The sequence below is a fragment of the Anneissia japonica genome, unplaced genomic scaffold, assembly GCF_011630105.1.
Source record: "Anneissia japonica isolate Jap-2015-1 unplaced genomic scaffold, ASM1163010v1 scaffold368_len332514_cov184, whole genome shotgun sequence".
Taxonomy (NCBI): Eukaryota; Metazoa; Echinodermata; class Crinoidea; order Comatulida; family Comatulidae; genus Anneissia; species Anneissia japonica.
This window is the reverse complement of record NW_022708279.1, coordinates 106,350-122,237: the sequence shown is the minus strand read 5'-3', so window position 1 is coordinate 122,237 and position 15,888 is coordinate 106,350. Positions and strand designations below refer to the sequence as shown.

The 15,888-nt window shown below is 30.6% G+C and overlaps 1 protein-coding gene across 1 annotated transcript in view; it reads right to left on the bottom strand.

The window, feature by feature from the left end:
- Positions 1-15,888, bottom strand: part of LOC117106503 (kinase D-interacting substrate of 220 kDa-like) — a 55,389-nt gene that overhangs the window by 31,981 nt on the left and 7,520 nt on the right. Inside the window, exon 2 of the mRNA XM_033247872.1 lies at positions 383-481. Within this exon, the coding sequence (XP_033103763.1) occupies positions 383-481 (99 nt within the window). The remainder of the gene's footprint in view (positions 1-382; positions 482-15,888) is intronic.

Genomic DNA, 15,888 nt, shown 5'->3' with positions numbered 1-15,888 from the left:
TTTTAAGCTGTCCTTGATCATTGGTTACCTCTTTACTGTTATTATACTTGTAGCATAAACTAAATAAATAAAAATAAATCAGTAAATAAATAAAAATAAATAAAAGAATAAATAAATAAATAAAAATAAATAAATAAATAAATAAATAAATAAATAAATAAATAAATAAATAAATAAATAAATAAATAAATAAATCAATCAATCAAATAAATGAAATAAAATAAAACAAACAAACAAATAAATAAATAAAAACTCTAATTCTTCAAAGTTTCCAAGACCATAATATGGATCACTAATAACAACATATCATAACTACACAGATTCTAAATTTCACTGTTTCCTTAATGCCAGAAATTTAGTAAACCAATAAATTATAGCCTACCTCATCCATAGCACGGACATTGGCTCCCAGACGCAGACATTCAATAACGATATCCAGTCTCCCTGAGTTTGCTGCACATATCAATGGGGTCTGTCCACTCTGAAAGAAAACAGAAAATAGATAAACATAATTGATGATTAAGCCATTATACCAGTAAGATTATGTATAATTAGGTAGGCTGTTGGCTGGAATGTAATCTGTCCTGCTGAGAAGAGAGTTGGAATGCAATAGTCATCCTCTAGCTAGATTTTCTGTTCTTGCCAGATATACTCAATTAATACAAAATCTGAGGAGGGACATCAAATAAATATTAAGTCTATTAATAAGTCTAGTAAGTCTACTTAAAATGTACATTTTAATACATTTACATATTAGTCCTAGCTTTGAATGTTTTGTAAATGTTATGATGTACGTAACAACAACAATGTCTGTATGTATAAAGAGATACAGTAATAAATCGCAACTTCATAAAGTATATCCACCATCATCATCTTCATCCCCACCATCACCATTATTACATCAATTAAACCATCATCACCTCAATAACCATCATAACTATCACCACAATTACTATCATTATTATTATCATCATGACATCAGCATCAACTCGATCATCATCATAACTTCAACTATAAACATTATAATCTTCACCTTAATCAGTCATCATCATCGCCTCAATCATCATCTTTTTCATCAACATCACTTTTATCATTATCAGCATCACCACCATCAGTCAATCATCATCATCAATATCATCATCACATCAATTATCCTTATCATCACCACCTCAATCTTTATCATCGCCTTCATAATCATTATCATATATCATAATTATCACCTTAATCATTATCATTATCATCACTATTATCTCATCATCATTATCATCATCACTACCTCAATCCTTATCATGACAAATATTATCCTCACCATCATCAGCTCAATCATTATCACCACCTCAATCATATTATATCACCTCAATCATTATTATCACCTCAATCATCATCATCACTACCTTAATCATCATCATCACTACCTCAATCATTATCATAACAAACATTATCCTCACGATCATCAGCTCAATCATTATCACCATCATCATCACTACCTTAATCATCATCATCACTACCTCAATCATTATCATAAAAAACATTATTCTCACCATCATCACCTCAATCATTACCATCAGTACATGTTAGTGCAGTATGAATAAATCTAAAAGCTAGTCAGTGGCTTGATGGCGTAGTGTATGCTATGAGGTATGCTACGAGTAATGTATTCTGTTTCATTAAACAAAATGTCAAATTCACGCAGTGAAAATAAAAAATGAAAAGATCAATACACGAATAATCCATATAAAAATTGGCATTTCACTCAAATCATTATGCAACGAATGAAATAACTTAGTGCAAAAATAGAGCAAAGGTCAGTCACAGAAAGACGTTTTACAGATGATGATATAAAAATTCTCTGCATGTTGATTGTAAAATCCTATACTAACTGTGATAAGCAAAGATGGCTGCTTATATAGCCAAGTGTTAGGCATCAAAGAAGGTTTTTGTAATATGAAATAACTCAGGAATGGAAACAATAATACCATAACATTCATAATATTTATCCAGGCAGTAATATGAGCTTTGCTATGGCTGTTTCCTATCCCAGGAGAAAATTAAATATTGTTTTAAATACCAAAAGTAATAAGCCTGTGAAATAGATCCATCTCTTCCTGTTTCTACCTATTCTCAGTTCACAGATATAGCCCCCTTAGGGTAACATTTTTTCAAATTAATTTAAAAAAAATATAATTATATAGAGTTAATTAAACACCAAAAATGTAATTATTTAGCTCTAAACCTGATGAATTTCAAATGGCCGTGAAGACTATCACATTTTATTTGATAAAAATATGACATGCCCAAATATGGTCATGATGACATCTCATCATGACTATATATGCATATCATGACTATATATAGGCATGCCTTAATATCATAAAGGTGAAAATATTTTTTGTAAACAGTTAATTTTGTTCCCTTATAGTGATTAACTACCCAACTGTATAAACAGATTGATTAAGATAAGAAGGTGATTATCAACCTCTATGGCCTAAAGACCTGGTGTATCTCATACCACTAAAATCTATACACATCAATCAAGATAAGACTTACCAATCTACATGCAAGATAAATATAATAATAATAATTATAATATCATGTTTATTATAAATATAATTATAATAAATATTATATTTTTATTTATTTTTTATTTTTTTTATTTTATTATTATAGAAAACATTTTTTTTAAATATTTTAATTCATCCGTTCATTCATTTAAAACATTTTTAAACACAAATAATTCACAGCAAAGGTGTTCCAATAAAATATAATCAAAACAATCGAGATTAATTCTAAAATATTCAAGAAAAGTGTTTAAAACATCTAAATATCATGCATGTAGAGCTATATATTGCTTTGTGATTATATATTGCATTATTATTATTATTATTATTATTATTATTATTACTATTATCATTATTATCAATATTATTATTTATAAATTATATTGCAATTAGCATTAATGTCAAGGTTCTAATAATTTAGTATATAATAAGCATACAAAATCAGTTAAATTAAGAAAAATGTATGCCCTATGGAGACAATCAAATTTTACTTTTGATATTACACCATGACCATATATGGGTACATCAAGACCATATATAGGCATATCATGACTATATAAGGGCATACAACATGGAAAATGACTAACAATTCTCACATGGCAACATAACTGCACAGGAATAAAACATGAAATTAAATCTTTACATTGAATGTGTGGCCAGGCTTTGTACTACTATTAAATAGTTTATTAGTTTAGGTTTAATACATACTTTAAATCTAATAGTACAGTATGCTATATTACAGTTTAATGAAGTAATTTTGCATTTAGCATGAAGTGTTGTATATGGCCTTGGAAATACAGTAAACACAGTTGAATTTTATAATTAAGTCTTTGGATTTGCTAATTAACACCAATTAGACATTATTTGTTTGCTAATGATTCGTTAGCACACCTTTATTAGTTGCATAATATGATTTACTACATTTGGGTTTATTCCTCCAATAAATTATGGAGGTATAAATTGATTTGTTTAATAGTGATGGTAGATTTGCACAATTGTAAAAATTTCTTCAATTTGCAATGTCTATTAAATAATTGAAATTTTCAAATCAAATCAAATCCATTTTATTGCAATCTGACAAGATAAAATATCATCTTCACCAAATTGAAGTTTAACAATATTGAAACATCAATTATTATTAAAACATCAATTATTATTAAAACATCAATTATTATTAAAACATCAATTATTGATTGAAACTGTTGAATTAAAATCACTTGATCATATCTCATTGCCTCATATATTTTGTTTTAATTTTTTAATAATATAGTTTAGAACAAGTATAATTACTCTTAATAGTTGTTTACTCATTTGTGTTTGTTTTCCTCTTGTCCTATTCTTAAAGTATGTTTTGATGTTTTTCTTTTTGTCGTAATGCTAATTGATTTTGATGTAAATATTATGCTAATGTCTTTTTGTTTGTCCTTTTCTGAATGTACGGTTTGTCGTGATTCTAATTGTTGCTGATTTTTTTTTTCTCCTGTGTCGGTCCCTTTTCTTTGTATTTAGATTTTCTCGCTTGTTGCATTTTAATATTTTATCTTTAAATGGTTTTGTACAGTTTGTAAATCTACTCGCAATTACGGACATGATGATGTCACCTCATACCCATATATGGATATGATGATGTCATTTCATACCTATATATGGATATGATGATGTCATCTTATATCCATATATGGATATGATGATGTTCTCTCATACCTATATATAGACATGATGTCATCTCATACCTATATATAATAATAATAATAATGGTCGACATATAGAGCGCATATCACAGAAACCTCTATGCACTTAACATACAAATAGAATGATACTTAACTAATCCTACTCCCTAAACTAAGCATGGTTTGGCCGTTGGCTCCGAGGAGTTCATCCGCCCTTTGTTCAGCTATTTTTCTTATTGTAGCTGGGTGACCATTCACCCTCCCATCTATCTCATACCCATATATGGACATGATTACCTATATGTCATATGCCCATATATGGGCAGATTACACATAAAACATAATAGTGTAGACAGATCTTGAAACTTCTTTCATTATGAGGAATGTGTTCCAATAGGAATTCATTCCCCATCCCCCCTCCCAACATAACTTCTCCCACACCCCTCCCTAAACCCCTTCTATTTGCATTCACTCATTGTATACTATAGATGTAATGAGACAATGTGCATGCGCTTTCCTTTCCTAGTACAATATTATTCCATTGTTATGCTAATGAATATTGCATGATTTACAAGGGAAACAAATTGTAATGAATTATTCGAGAGATAGAAATCTCGCATATGATCGGCTAAAATAGATGGATTACTTGCATAAATCAAGGTAATAAATAAAACAATTATTAAATAATGAAATGAACAAAATAAATATATATGAAACTAATATACATTATCATTTATTACTCCTATGGGTATGGGTATTCCTATATGACCATATATAGAAACATAATTACTAAATAAGGGCAAGAGAGAATGCACACAACACTTTATGGCTATGTTTTGTATTTTATAATTCACATGATTAACATGTGTTGGTAAAAACCACATAATAGAGCAGTTGGAATTTATAAAACATGACATTTGCGAAAGCAGAAAATATTTACGCTTGACTGAACACGTAGCCAAATGGTAATCTGTACATTACATTTTTTTTTATGACTTTACAGCCGTGAGCAACTACACTGTAAAAGTACCATGCGATTAATTAAGTTATCGATGATAATAATTTGAATAGAAAAGATGTTTACAGCAGAAGTCTACTAGAGGTACTGATTTAGTATGGCTGAAAAATTATATACATAATACAAAAATTGTTATTTGTCAAAAAATAAAAAAAAAACCCACAAATTTAACAATTAAGAAAATGATACAGAAGTCAAAAAGGATCCCTCTTAAAGCCCAAACAGGCTTGTTAATAAACAAAAGGGCCAAAGCAAAATATACATGATAAAGTATAAATTTAAAATTATAATTATAAGAATGAAAAAATGTATACTATATACAATGATAAAATAACACACTAAATTAACCAAAGTAAAAAGATAATATCAATGTTTGAAATAATATAAATAAGATAATATAAACAGTATATAATCTAAATATCATAAGAATTTGTTATATTTGGTGGGTGGAATTTGTTATATTTGGTGGGTGGAATTGAAACTTGTAGATTAATTCTTAGAAGGTCATATTTGGCTTAAGTGTTAATGTTTGAGGCATTTGAAAGGTCAAAGTTCAGTTATTCAGTTTGGTCAATAAATGTATTTTTGAATTGAAATATTATCAAGGAGGAAGACAAATTTAAATAGACCAAAGAAACATAAAACTACAACTTACAATAAATTAAGTTTATAATATTTATATAGTTGCTAATTCACTTATTTTTATTTAAAGGTGAATCATTAATATTATTTACCTCACTCACAGCAGTAACAGTGCATAGACGTTCTTACATCATACACTATGTAAGTTCACAGTTATTATTATAATAATAACAATATTTTTATTTTATTATTATTTATTATTTATATTATTATTATTATTATTATTATTATTATTATAAATTGAATGGTCTTACAAAATATCTTTAAGCATTACCTACTATAAAAATAACAATAATAAATAAAAAATAATAACAACAATAATAATAATAAAAACAATAATAATAACAATAATAATAATAATAACAATAATAATAACAACAATAATAATAATAACAACAATAATAATAACAATAATAATAATAATAACAATAATAATAACAACAATAATAATAATAAAATGGACATTTATGTGCCCATATCCATTGAAGATGCTCATGTCACAATGACATGTCTGAGCTACAGGCCTAGATAACCCAACAAAATAAATTAAAAAAATTAAATAAGAAACGAGAATGCCAATAACAAAAGTGATAATTGGCACAGAGATTGATGACCAGGATGGGACTCCACCATCTGATATCGAAACATTGTCACTGTCACAACCGTGTACACAAAGGCACACTTATGTATTATATTATTATTATTATTATTGGCTTTTCCCAACAGTACTTTGGTCACTTCCCAAGCAAAGGCCATATATCAAGGATGTGCCTCCTAATATTTAGTGTCAATCTATGGTGGTGTGTGCGTGTGAGGACCAATTAAAGTGATTTAAGGTCAAACAGTCTGCACCGGACATTTCAAAAATCGGTCAGTTGATCTGAATGAAAATTACGGGAAAGTTTAATCAAGTTACAAGGAAGAAATTTTTATGTGTTAGTGATGATCCAGTGAAGGGTGTAAATTTGAAGGTCTTTTCAATTTTTGAGGACCCAGACCTAATTATCTCTTGTTGAAAAAAAACCACTGGGTCTAATTGAAACATTCTAAAATACTTTACAAAGGTCTTGTAAAAAATTTATTGAATTCTTGTGACGGTCTGCAGTATGATGTGGATTTGAGGACCAGTTAAAAGAAACGTCCCAGACCACATATTTTGAAAACGGATCAGCTGATCAGAATGAAACATTCAGAAAAATTTTAACCAAGTTACAAGGAAGAAATTATTATATGCTGGAGACAAATCAGTCAAGGGTGTAAATGGGAGGGTCACTGCAATTTTTTAGGACCCAGACCTAAATACCTCTTGTAAAAAATCAATGGGTATAATTTAAACCTTGTATTACAGTTTGTCAAGATCGAGTAAAGAAATGATTACATTTTTGTGACGATCCGGAGTAGGGTGTAGATCTGAGGACCAGTTAAAGGAAAACGTCCCAGACGACATATATCGAAAACGGATCAACCGATCTTAATGAAACTTTCAGGAAAGTTTAACCAAGTTAATACAAGAAAGATAGTATTGTGTTGGTGACGAATCAGTCAAGGGTGTACACTGGAGGGTCCTTTAAATTTTTGAGATCTCAGACGTAAATATCTATAAAAAGTTTTCAATGGGTGTAAATTTGAGGGACATTTAAATTCCTTACATCCTAGTTATAGATGGATAAAAATGACACTTTGCAGAATAGTTTTTCATAGTGAAATGAAGAAATGATCCAATTTTGGTGACGATCTGCAGTAGGGTGCAGATATTAGGACCATTTAAAAATGTTTTGATGACAGTTGATTAAATTATTTAAACGCAATTTGCGTTTTCTAAAGCTCTTAAACCAGTTACAGCTAGGTTAAACTCAAAACTACCGTGATATGCATGAACAATTTCGTTTTCAGTCTTTCTTTTTGCTGCAATTTTAACTTCATTTCCCATTAAAGCAATGGGGAAAAGCCCTATGTTCTGTTGCTCAAACAGACATAGTAAGTTCAGTTAAAATTATTATTTTATATTATTATTGTTAATTTCTGTACATGATATCTAAATTGTAGCAACGTTAGTAGTAATTAATGCACGATAAATCTGCTGATTAGTCTCCCAATGAAATATCATAGCATAAATAATTTTGATTAATCACCGCAATGCTTAATTAAAATACAATGTACGTCTCACATAAGCACCGAAAGTGGAGTTTAGTAAGTCAAATCATGCTGTAGTTCTTATTTGAGATCAATATAAACAATTAAGAAAAACACCTTTGTGTAATGGATGTTTTGTATAAATTTATATAAATAAATATATAAATAAATAAATATAAGTATATATAAATAAATATATGTTTTATTTAAATTTTATATAAATGGATGTATGTTGTACTCTACTCTACATTCAAGGAAAGGGGTTCATTTACTGTTTTCTTTGATAAAGAAATGATGAATGAATTCCTTCAACATATTTGAAATAAAGTATAGATATTCATATGCATTACCATTTAAAGATAAAATGAATATGTAATGAGAAGACATATTGAGCATGCTCAGAAGATTCTCTCATGGAAAATGTGGTATTTTGCAATGGCTTCCTAAAGCCCTGTCCTATCAAATTTTATTGGACAAAAACATGTGGAATGCCCTAATATGGTCATGATGACATCACATTATGACCATATATAGCCATATCATGACTATATATGGGCATACATACACTGAGTCTCCATTTACACGTGAAGCAACTGAACACAACCATTTTATTCACACTATGGAAAAATCCATTAAAGATTGTAATGAAAAGTTTGTAGTGGAGCATAAGATTCAGCTTAATGTATTCTTACATTTAGCTCATTAGAACTTCTAGTCAAGGGATTTCCTTGAAAGGCACATCCAGCCTACTTTTTCTTCACATAAAATGCATTCAGAAATTGAAATATTATAAAAAAAAAAAAGAATTTAAGAGAAGAGTCTAGTTGATAGCTGAATGCTGCCATATTCATCTTTTCCATTCAGACTCTCATATATTATTTGACATGCCTAAATATGGTCATGATCACATCACATCATGACCATATATGGGCATACAACAGTTTTTTGTCAATTACAATTGATAGTCAGAAGAGAATTAAAATAGACTTCATACTGGCAATAACCTCTCAGTATAGCTAAAGCAAAGAATGTACGTTACATAAGCACACTAATTATATTCATCTTCATTTCAAATTGATTTGCTGACACTCTCTTCTCTACATACATTGTACTATTGTACCGTAGCAGGTAGAAGCAGTTGACGCAACGGTCGTGGCTCGGACTCTCAACCTTGAGGTCGGGGGTTCAAAACCCTCGCTGTGCAAGTCGCTTGTGTCCTTAGGCAAGACATTTTATCTACGTTTGTCTCTCTCCACCCAGGTGTATAAATGAGTACCGGCATATGCTGGGAAGGTAAAACAGACTGCAGTGCGGGAGGAGTGGTGAACCCCCCCACAGCCTTGCACACTCTGGCCCAGACGCTAAAGGACGGATGGGCACTCCGGCCTGCTTCAGATTTCGCACCTTTACCTTGTACCGTAGCAAGCCCACGTATAAAGCTTTCTCAATTATATCCACTTCTTCATTCATTCCATTACCTTCACATATAATACAAGAGAATACATATAACTTTACTGATTACTTTTCTGATTCATGGATAGATTACGATTTCTACGATTTTGATTTATTGTATGCCCATGATGTGCCGATGTCATGAGGTGATGTCATCATGACCATATTCAGGCATGTCACATGTTCTTGTCAAATAAAATTTGATAGTATGGACAGAGCTTTAAGTCTGGATTAAACCCATTAACATCAAACTACGTTCAGACTAGGAAATAAGCCAGACTTGAGTTAAGCCCAGCTCAACGTTAAGCCCGGCATAACTTTGCTGGGCGTTCAGACTAGCGGGTTTAGCCAGGCAAGAATTTGCATAATAATGAACCGTAACCAGAAAACGTGTTTCAAAACATTGCTCGCGAAACGTATGTATGCTCTCTTACAGCGTACATAATTGAATGCTGATTGGTCATTTTGTTACCCGGAAGTCAATGCAAGATCCCCCGCAACGATTAAAGCCGGGCTTAGAAAAGTTAAACACGGTGGCAAGCCAGGCCTTGTTACTATAGGAACACAGCCCGGCTTGAGATAAGGCACCTAGTTCAGACTGGCAGGTGGATAAACCCGGTGAGTTGAGCGGGGTTTATCCACCTAATCTGAACTGGACTTATGTCTACATTGGGTGCACTACATGTGTCAACTAACATCTGCATTAAACACGCCAACTCAGTATGTTTACTTTCTCACTCAATAATCTAATTATAGGCAACTCAATAGAGCCGCTGAAAGGTATGCTCACACAGAATCTTCTCAGAGAAACTTCTTATCTCATCCTCAAGTCTAAAGCTTTGTCCTCACTTTAAAAAAAAACTGTTTATGCCCATATATAGTAATGATATGCCTATATATGATCATGATATGCCTATATATGGTCATGATGTGATGTCCAATAAAATTTGATTGTACACACAGGGCTTTATCATCAGAGGCCTACATGATATCACATTCCTTCCTATATTAATGTTTATTCATTTATGAATATTTATGAGTCAATAATTAATCATTTATGAATATTCATTAAATTAATTTTAAATATAAAATTGTAAAAATTAATTACGTATTATCATTATATTGCATTACATATAAAATTTAACTTCTAAATAATAATAAATAATACTTCAAATTATTAAGGTTCTTCAGGATATTATATTGAAATTAATTTTTACAGTATTCCACATAACGTTTTGTGAGAAATTTGTGTGAATTGATGTTGTCATAATATCCATATATAGACATGATGATGTCATTAATATCCATATATGGGCATGATAGTGTAATGTCATACACATATAAGGAAAATGGTAATTGTCACATAAAATTTGATAGTGCTGATCGAGATTATGTAGTTAATCCACAAAATGATTGATAAAGATGTCTCAGAGATATCAAATACAACACTAATATCAATATTATTATTATTTCATCACTGAAAATATTAATTTTTCTTCTAAATAAAGAAAAATTCAAACTAACATAAGACTATATTTCCAGAAATGCAAGCTGTAATAATGTTGGAAATCATTTAGGTATCAAATGTGTGTAATGCATGACTTAAGTTCCTTGGCATCCACCTGGGACGCTTGGTATCCACCTGGGAACTTGTACACAGGCTGTGTGTTCCAATCAAGGTGTCAAATATGACAAATTGAATTACGCACCAGATTGTAAACCAGGTTCCTGGCCTGGCCTCCTGCACTTACAGCTAAAATATCTCCATAACATGAGAATGTATGATATACTAATCATGTGGTTAAGCACAGCTACTAATAGAAATACTTCAATGCTACTGAAATTTCACTGCTTAGGAAGTTACTGTAATGGGTCCAACTCGTGATTTACTTCAAAAATAAATGGGATAAATCCCATTTATGCACATCTTGCATGTATTGCATACTTAAATTTTCATGCAAGATAATTTCACCTTGCATGCAACTTTACAGTGGCATCTAGTAGTCTTGAGATGAGGAGGACCAATGGGGGAGGGGGAGGGCGCAAAGATAGAGTGGGGACTTCGTAATTAATTGAGGGACTCAATGGTTAATTCAGGCGACACAAGGTCTCAAAATAAGGTGATTTTTAAACTACTTGAGCGTGATTTTTTTTGCTTCAGACATTATCAATGTCAGGCTCATCTGGGTAAGCACAGCTTTTTGTGGAAACCTGCCCCACTGCAACTTCAACTAGACATGCAAACAAATTCATCTGGCCATATGTGATAAATTTATCAGGGGCAAGTAAGATAAAATTACCAGGGGAAAGTGACATAAATTTACCAGGGCAAGTGAGATAAATTTTACCTGGCCAAGCAAGATAAATTCATCTAGACATTATATGGTATATTAACCTTGCAAAGCAAGATAATTTCACCTAGACATTATATGGTATATTAATTTGGCCAAGCAAGACAAGACTAGCTAAAACAATTAAAAAATGTTTTAACTCTACTATTTCTCCTGATCCTTAAATTTATTGAAATAATGTCTCATATAATATGCATAAAAACTTATTTTAAATTAGCCTCGAGATGGTGTGACTTGGCCATGATGATGTCGTACTTATCCCTCAATCAATTGTTATTTGATTGAGCTTGAAATCAATCGATTTAACTCGACAGCTAATTCTGCAGAGTGTACCGAGTTCACAAAGCTTATATCAGATAGAGCTTCAGGAATCCTACCGTCTGATCATTTTTTCATTTCATTTCTTTAGGCACGAGCGCCAAGGATATGCCAATAAGCCATCTTAATCACTATCCTACGTTGTATATCCATTAAACAACAGGGGATTGAATGGACCAGTACACCAGGGTAACCCCCTATTCTTCTTGAAGGATGTACTGGGTTCTTTAAAATGCAAGGTAGAACTATGAGCCGAGAAACCAAGAAAAATTTGTCAACAAAACTGCTGGAGAAATACAACATGGGATACCATGGAATCAAAACAAATGATTACATTTATCTACTGATATTCTTCATTATATTTTTTGTTATCTATAAAGATGACTGATAGAAACATAAAATTTTGATGCAGACACTAAATTCTAGGCTAATACATACTGTAGACATTATCATTAACACATTCGGTTTCTAAATCAACTAGCTATGAATTTTGCACATAGAATGCCCTAGTTTTCGTAAAATCTTGCCCTAGTTTTCATAAAATCTTGTGTACGGTTAATGATCAGGAAAATAAAGCTCTGTTTAGACTGTCACAATTACTTTAATTAAAAACTGTTTTTTGCCCATATACAGTCATGACGTGTCTATATATGGTCATGATGTGATGTCATCATGACCATATTTAGGCATTTCACACATGTTAAGATTATAAAATGAATATTATAAATTGATTGTTTGCTTGATCTCTTTGTATTGTCTGATTAAATGAAATTTAGAATAACCACTGACTCATAATGTTAATATTATTATTAAAGGAGAAAAATAAATCAATCAGGACAGAAGGTAAGGTATATGCATTGAAAATGAATGTTTCAAAATATACAGTAATAAATTATTGATAAGAAATGTTAGAAAAATGTAGCACAGGTAGAAAGAGAGGATGAGGATTAATAAAATGTATATGAAGTAAAGATAAATCTTCATTTAAATTCATTATCATTATTATTATAATAATTATTAAATCTTGAATGAATGAATAAATGAATGAATGAATGAATAAATAAAAAAATAAAATAACAATGATATAAAAATTTGTTTTATGCAATGGACAAAAGATGACATTACATTTTCATTTTATAAATTTTTTATAAAGAAAATGTATTATTATCATCATTATTATTATTATTATTGAAATTATTAAATTATTTACAAAATGTAATATTGTTTTAGTTATCAAATGTTTTCTGCAATTTAACTGTAGCTGCAATAGTAACCTTACAGTAAGTACACTGAAACATTTTTGTACAGTTGTGTGTAGTAATTATTCACATTTTCTTTCTATTGCTGATTACTTGTATGCTTTTGTTGTTAGTATCTTCATTCTCTCAGCATATAATGCGCAAGGACCAAGATCAATACCGAAGCCTGTTAATTTTCAGCACGGCAACCCTAGACGGATTTTGGCAGAGGTTTCCTATCGAATTTCCAGTGTAAATTACCTGAATGGTCATATCTCAAAGTTATAGAATCAATATTAGGCAAGACCTTGTTTAGTGAACTGTTCAACTGCCAATAATGGGGATTTCGATAAAAATAAAATTTTATTTTTGGCCCATTAGTACACCAATTTTTTTTAATTTATTTATTTTAAATATGCCCTTCTCTCGCATAGATTCTCCAAAATTAAGATATATTTCTTCCTTATTATGAATTTATTCGTAAAATATCAAATAAGCCTACAGTAATTACACTGTTTACAATCATCAATAACATTCTATTTTTATTTTCTCCATCAATGCTTTTGGCACTTATTTTGCTTTGAAGTTCTTTAAAAAAATAAGTTCGCTAAAAAAAGGTAATAAAAAAGTCAAATAATGTCACCAGATTATAGAGAAGCAATACGTAAATTATAATAATAACATTATTTTTTTTAATTGTTTTGCAAGGTCAAGATAAATATTTCCAACAGAGGAACTTTCTTAGAAGAATCATCATTACTATCATCATCATTATCATTACCATCATCATCATTATCACCACCATCATTATCATCATCTCTTTATCAACATCACCAATAGCATAACTATTATTTCTCCCACTATCATCATGATCATGAACAACAGCATCACTACACATTCCATTTTTAATCCCAGATGGGAAGTCTGTTTGATTTTAGTATCAGCAATATTTGCTAATGAGATATTGATTCCTTACGGATTACTCATTAGTATTCCCAGGATCTCTTAGCCACGACCAACATGTTGTATATCGCATACATTATACAATATATGTTCAAATATATAGTCTTCATCTTAGCCAACTACAATAGAGCTGCTCATAATGTTTAATACTTTCACAAGATGAATGTGGACTGTTCATATATTACCACATGAATCTATGAGACTCGCACTTCAAGCAAGCTCCTTTCTATGAGATTGTCCCTTAAAAGTACACTGCTTTCCAAGAGATTGTCACTTAAAGCACACTGCTTTCCAAGATATTGTCACTTAAGAGCATATTTACTTCCAATGAGATTGTCACTTAAGAGCAAACTTCCTACCGTGAGGTTGTCACTTAAAAGTGAACTGCTTTCTATGACATTTTCATTTTTAGCAAACTTTCTAATATCACTTAAAAGCAAACAGCCTTCTCTGGGACTACCTACTTTTAAATGGATGATGATAATTTATTTTCGCGAAAATTCTTGGTTGCTCATGGGAGTCTGTGACTCTGTAAGACTCCTAATAATTGTGGGAGGCATGGGATTACTCTATAAACCAGATTAAATTGTGCTATTATGTCTTTCACCCAGGAAAACAAACACATTCTGTTAATAAACCTCTACTCAATTTGTTTAACATTATAGTACAGTTATAACTCAGTATACAATTAATGAGGTAGCTATTATACAATATTATATAATTTATTAATTCAATATTTGGGTCCTCACAAGGCGCTGACCTCAGAGCCTCACTGCTGTTCTAGTTTTTGTTACCAAAATTTAAAAGCGTCCAGTTTCGCCAGTTTTGAACAGACATGTAGGAAATTTTGTACACATAAACTACAGCTGATTCCAACAAACGTTCATCACCTTTTTTTGAAGTTTAACCGCAGGATATTCCTGCACAACTACAAAACAAAACAGGGGTTTCAGCAAAGGCCTGTACATCACTGCCATTACCACTAATACGGCATGTCGTATGGATGGCGCCGTCTGTAGGATGTGTTCTAAGGAACTCAAGGTTGTAAATTTGAATCGCATCTTGGATCCAATTTCTTTTTTTTCCCCATTTTTAAGAAATTTTACTTTTTTCAATTTTAAGATATACAGTATTTTAATTTTGTACACATGAACATCCTAAATAATTTTTTTTTGTACAAATAACCATCCTAATTATTACAAAATTTCTATCTTATTAGCTCTTCCAAAAAACCTAATTAAATAGCGTGGAGGAAAGCAGTGAGTGGTCACTCTTGTTAATGAAAAACAACCACATTTGTTAAATTTTAATTTATTCAATTCATCACATTACAATCTCTAAAAAAATGATTCAAGAAAGAAGCAATAGTCCTATTATAAATGAAAAGGTATATTTAAATCATCTTTATTTTAACTATGAATTGTAACACACAGAATTGGATTTACACTTTTAAAAATATTTAAAACTACATAAAAAATTGGACATCAAAAACATTAAAGGAGCAATCATTCAACAGCAAAAACTACAAAAAGGGTTAAAGTATAA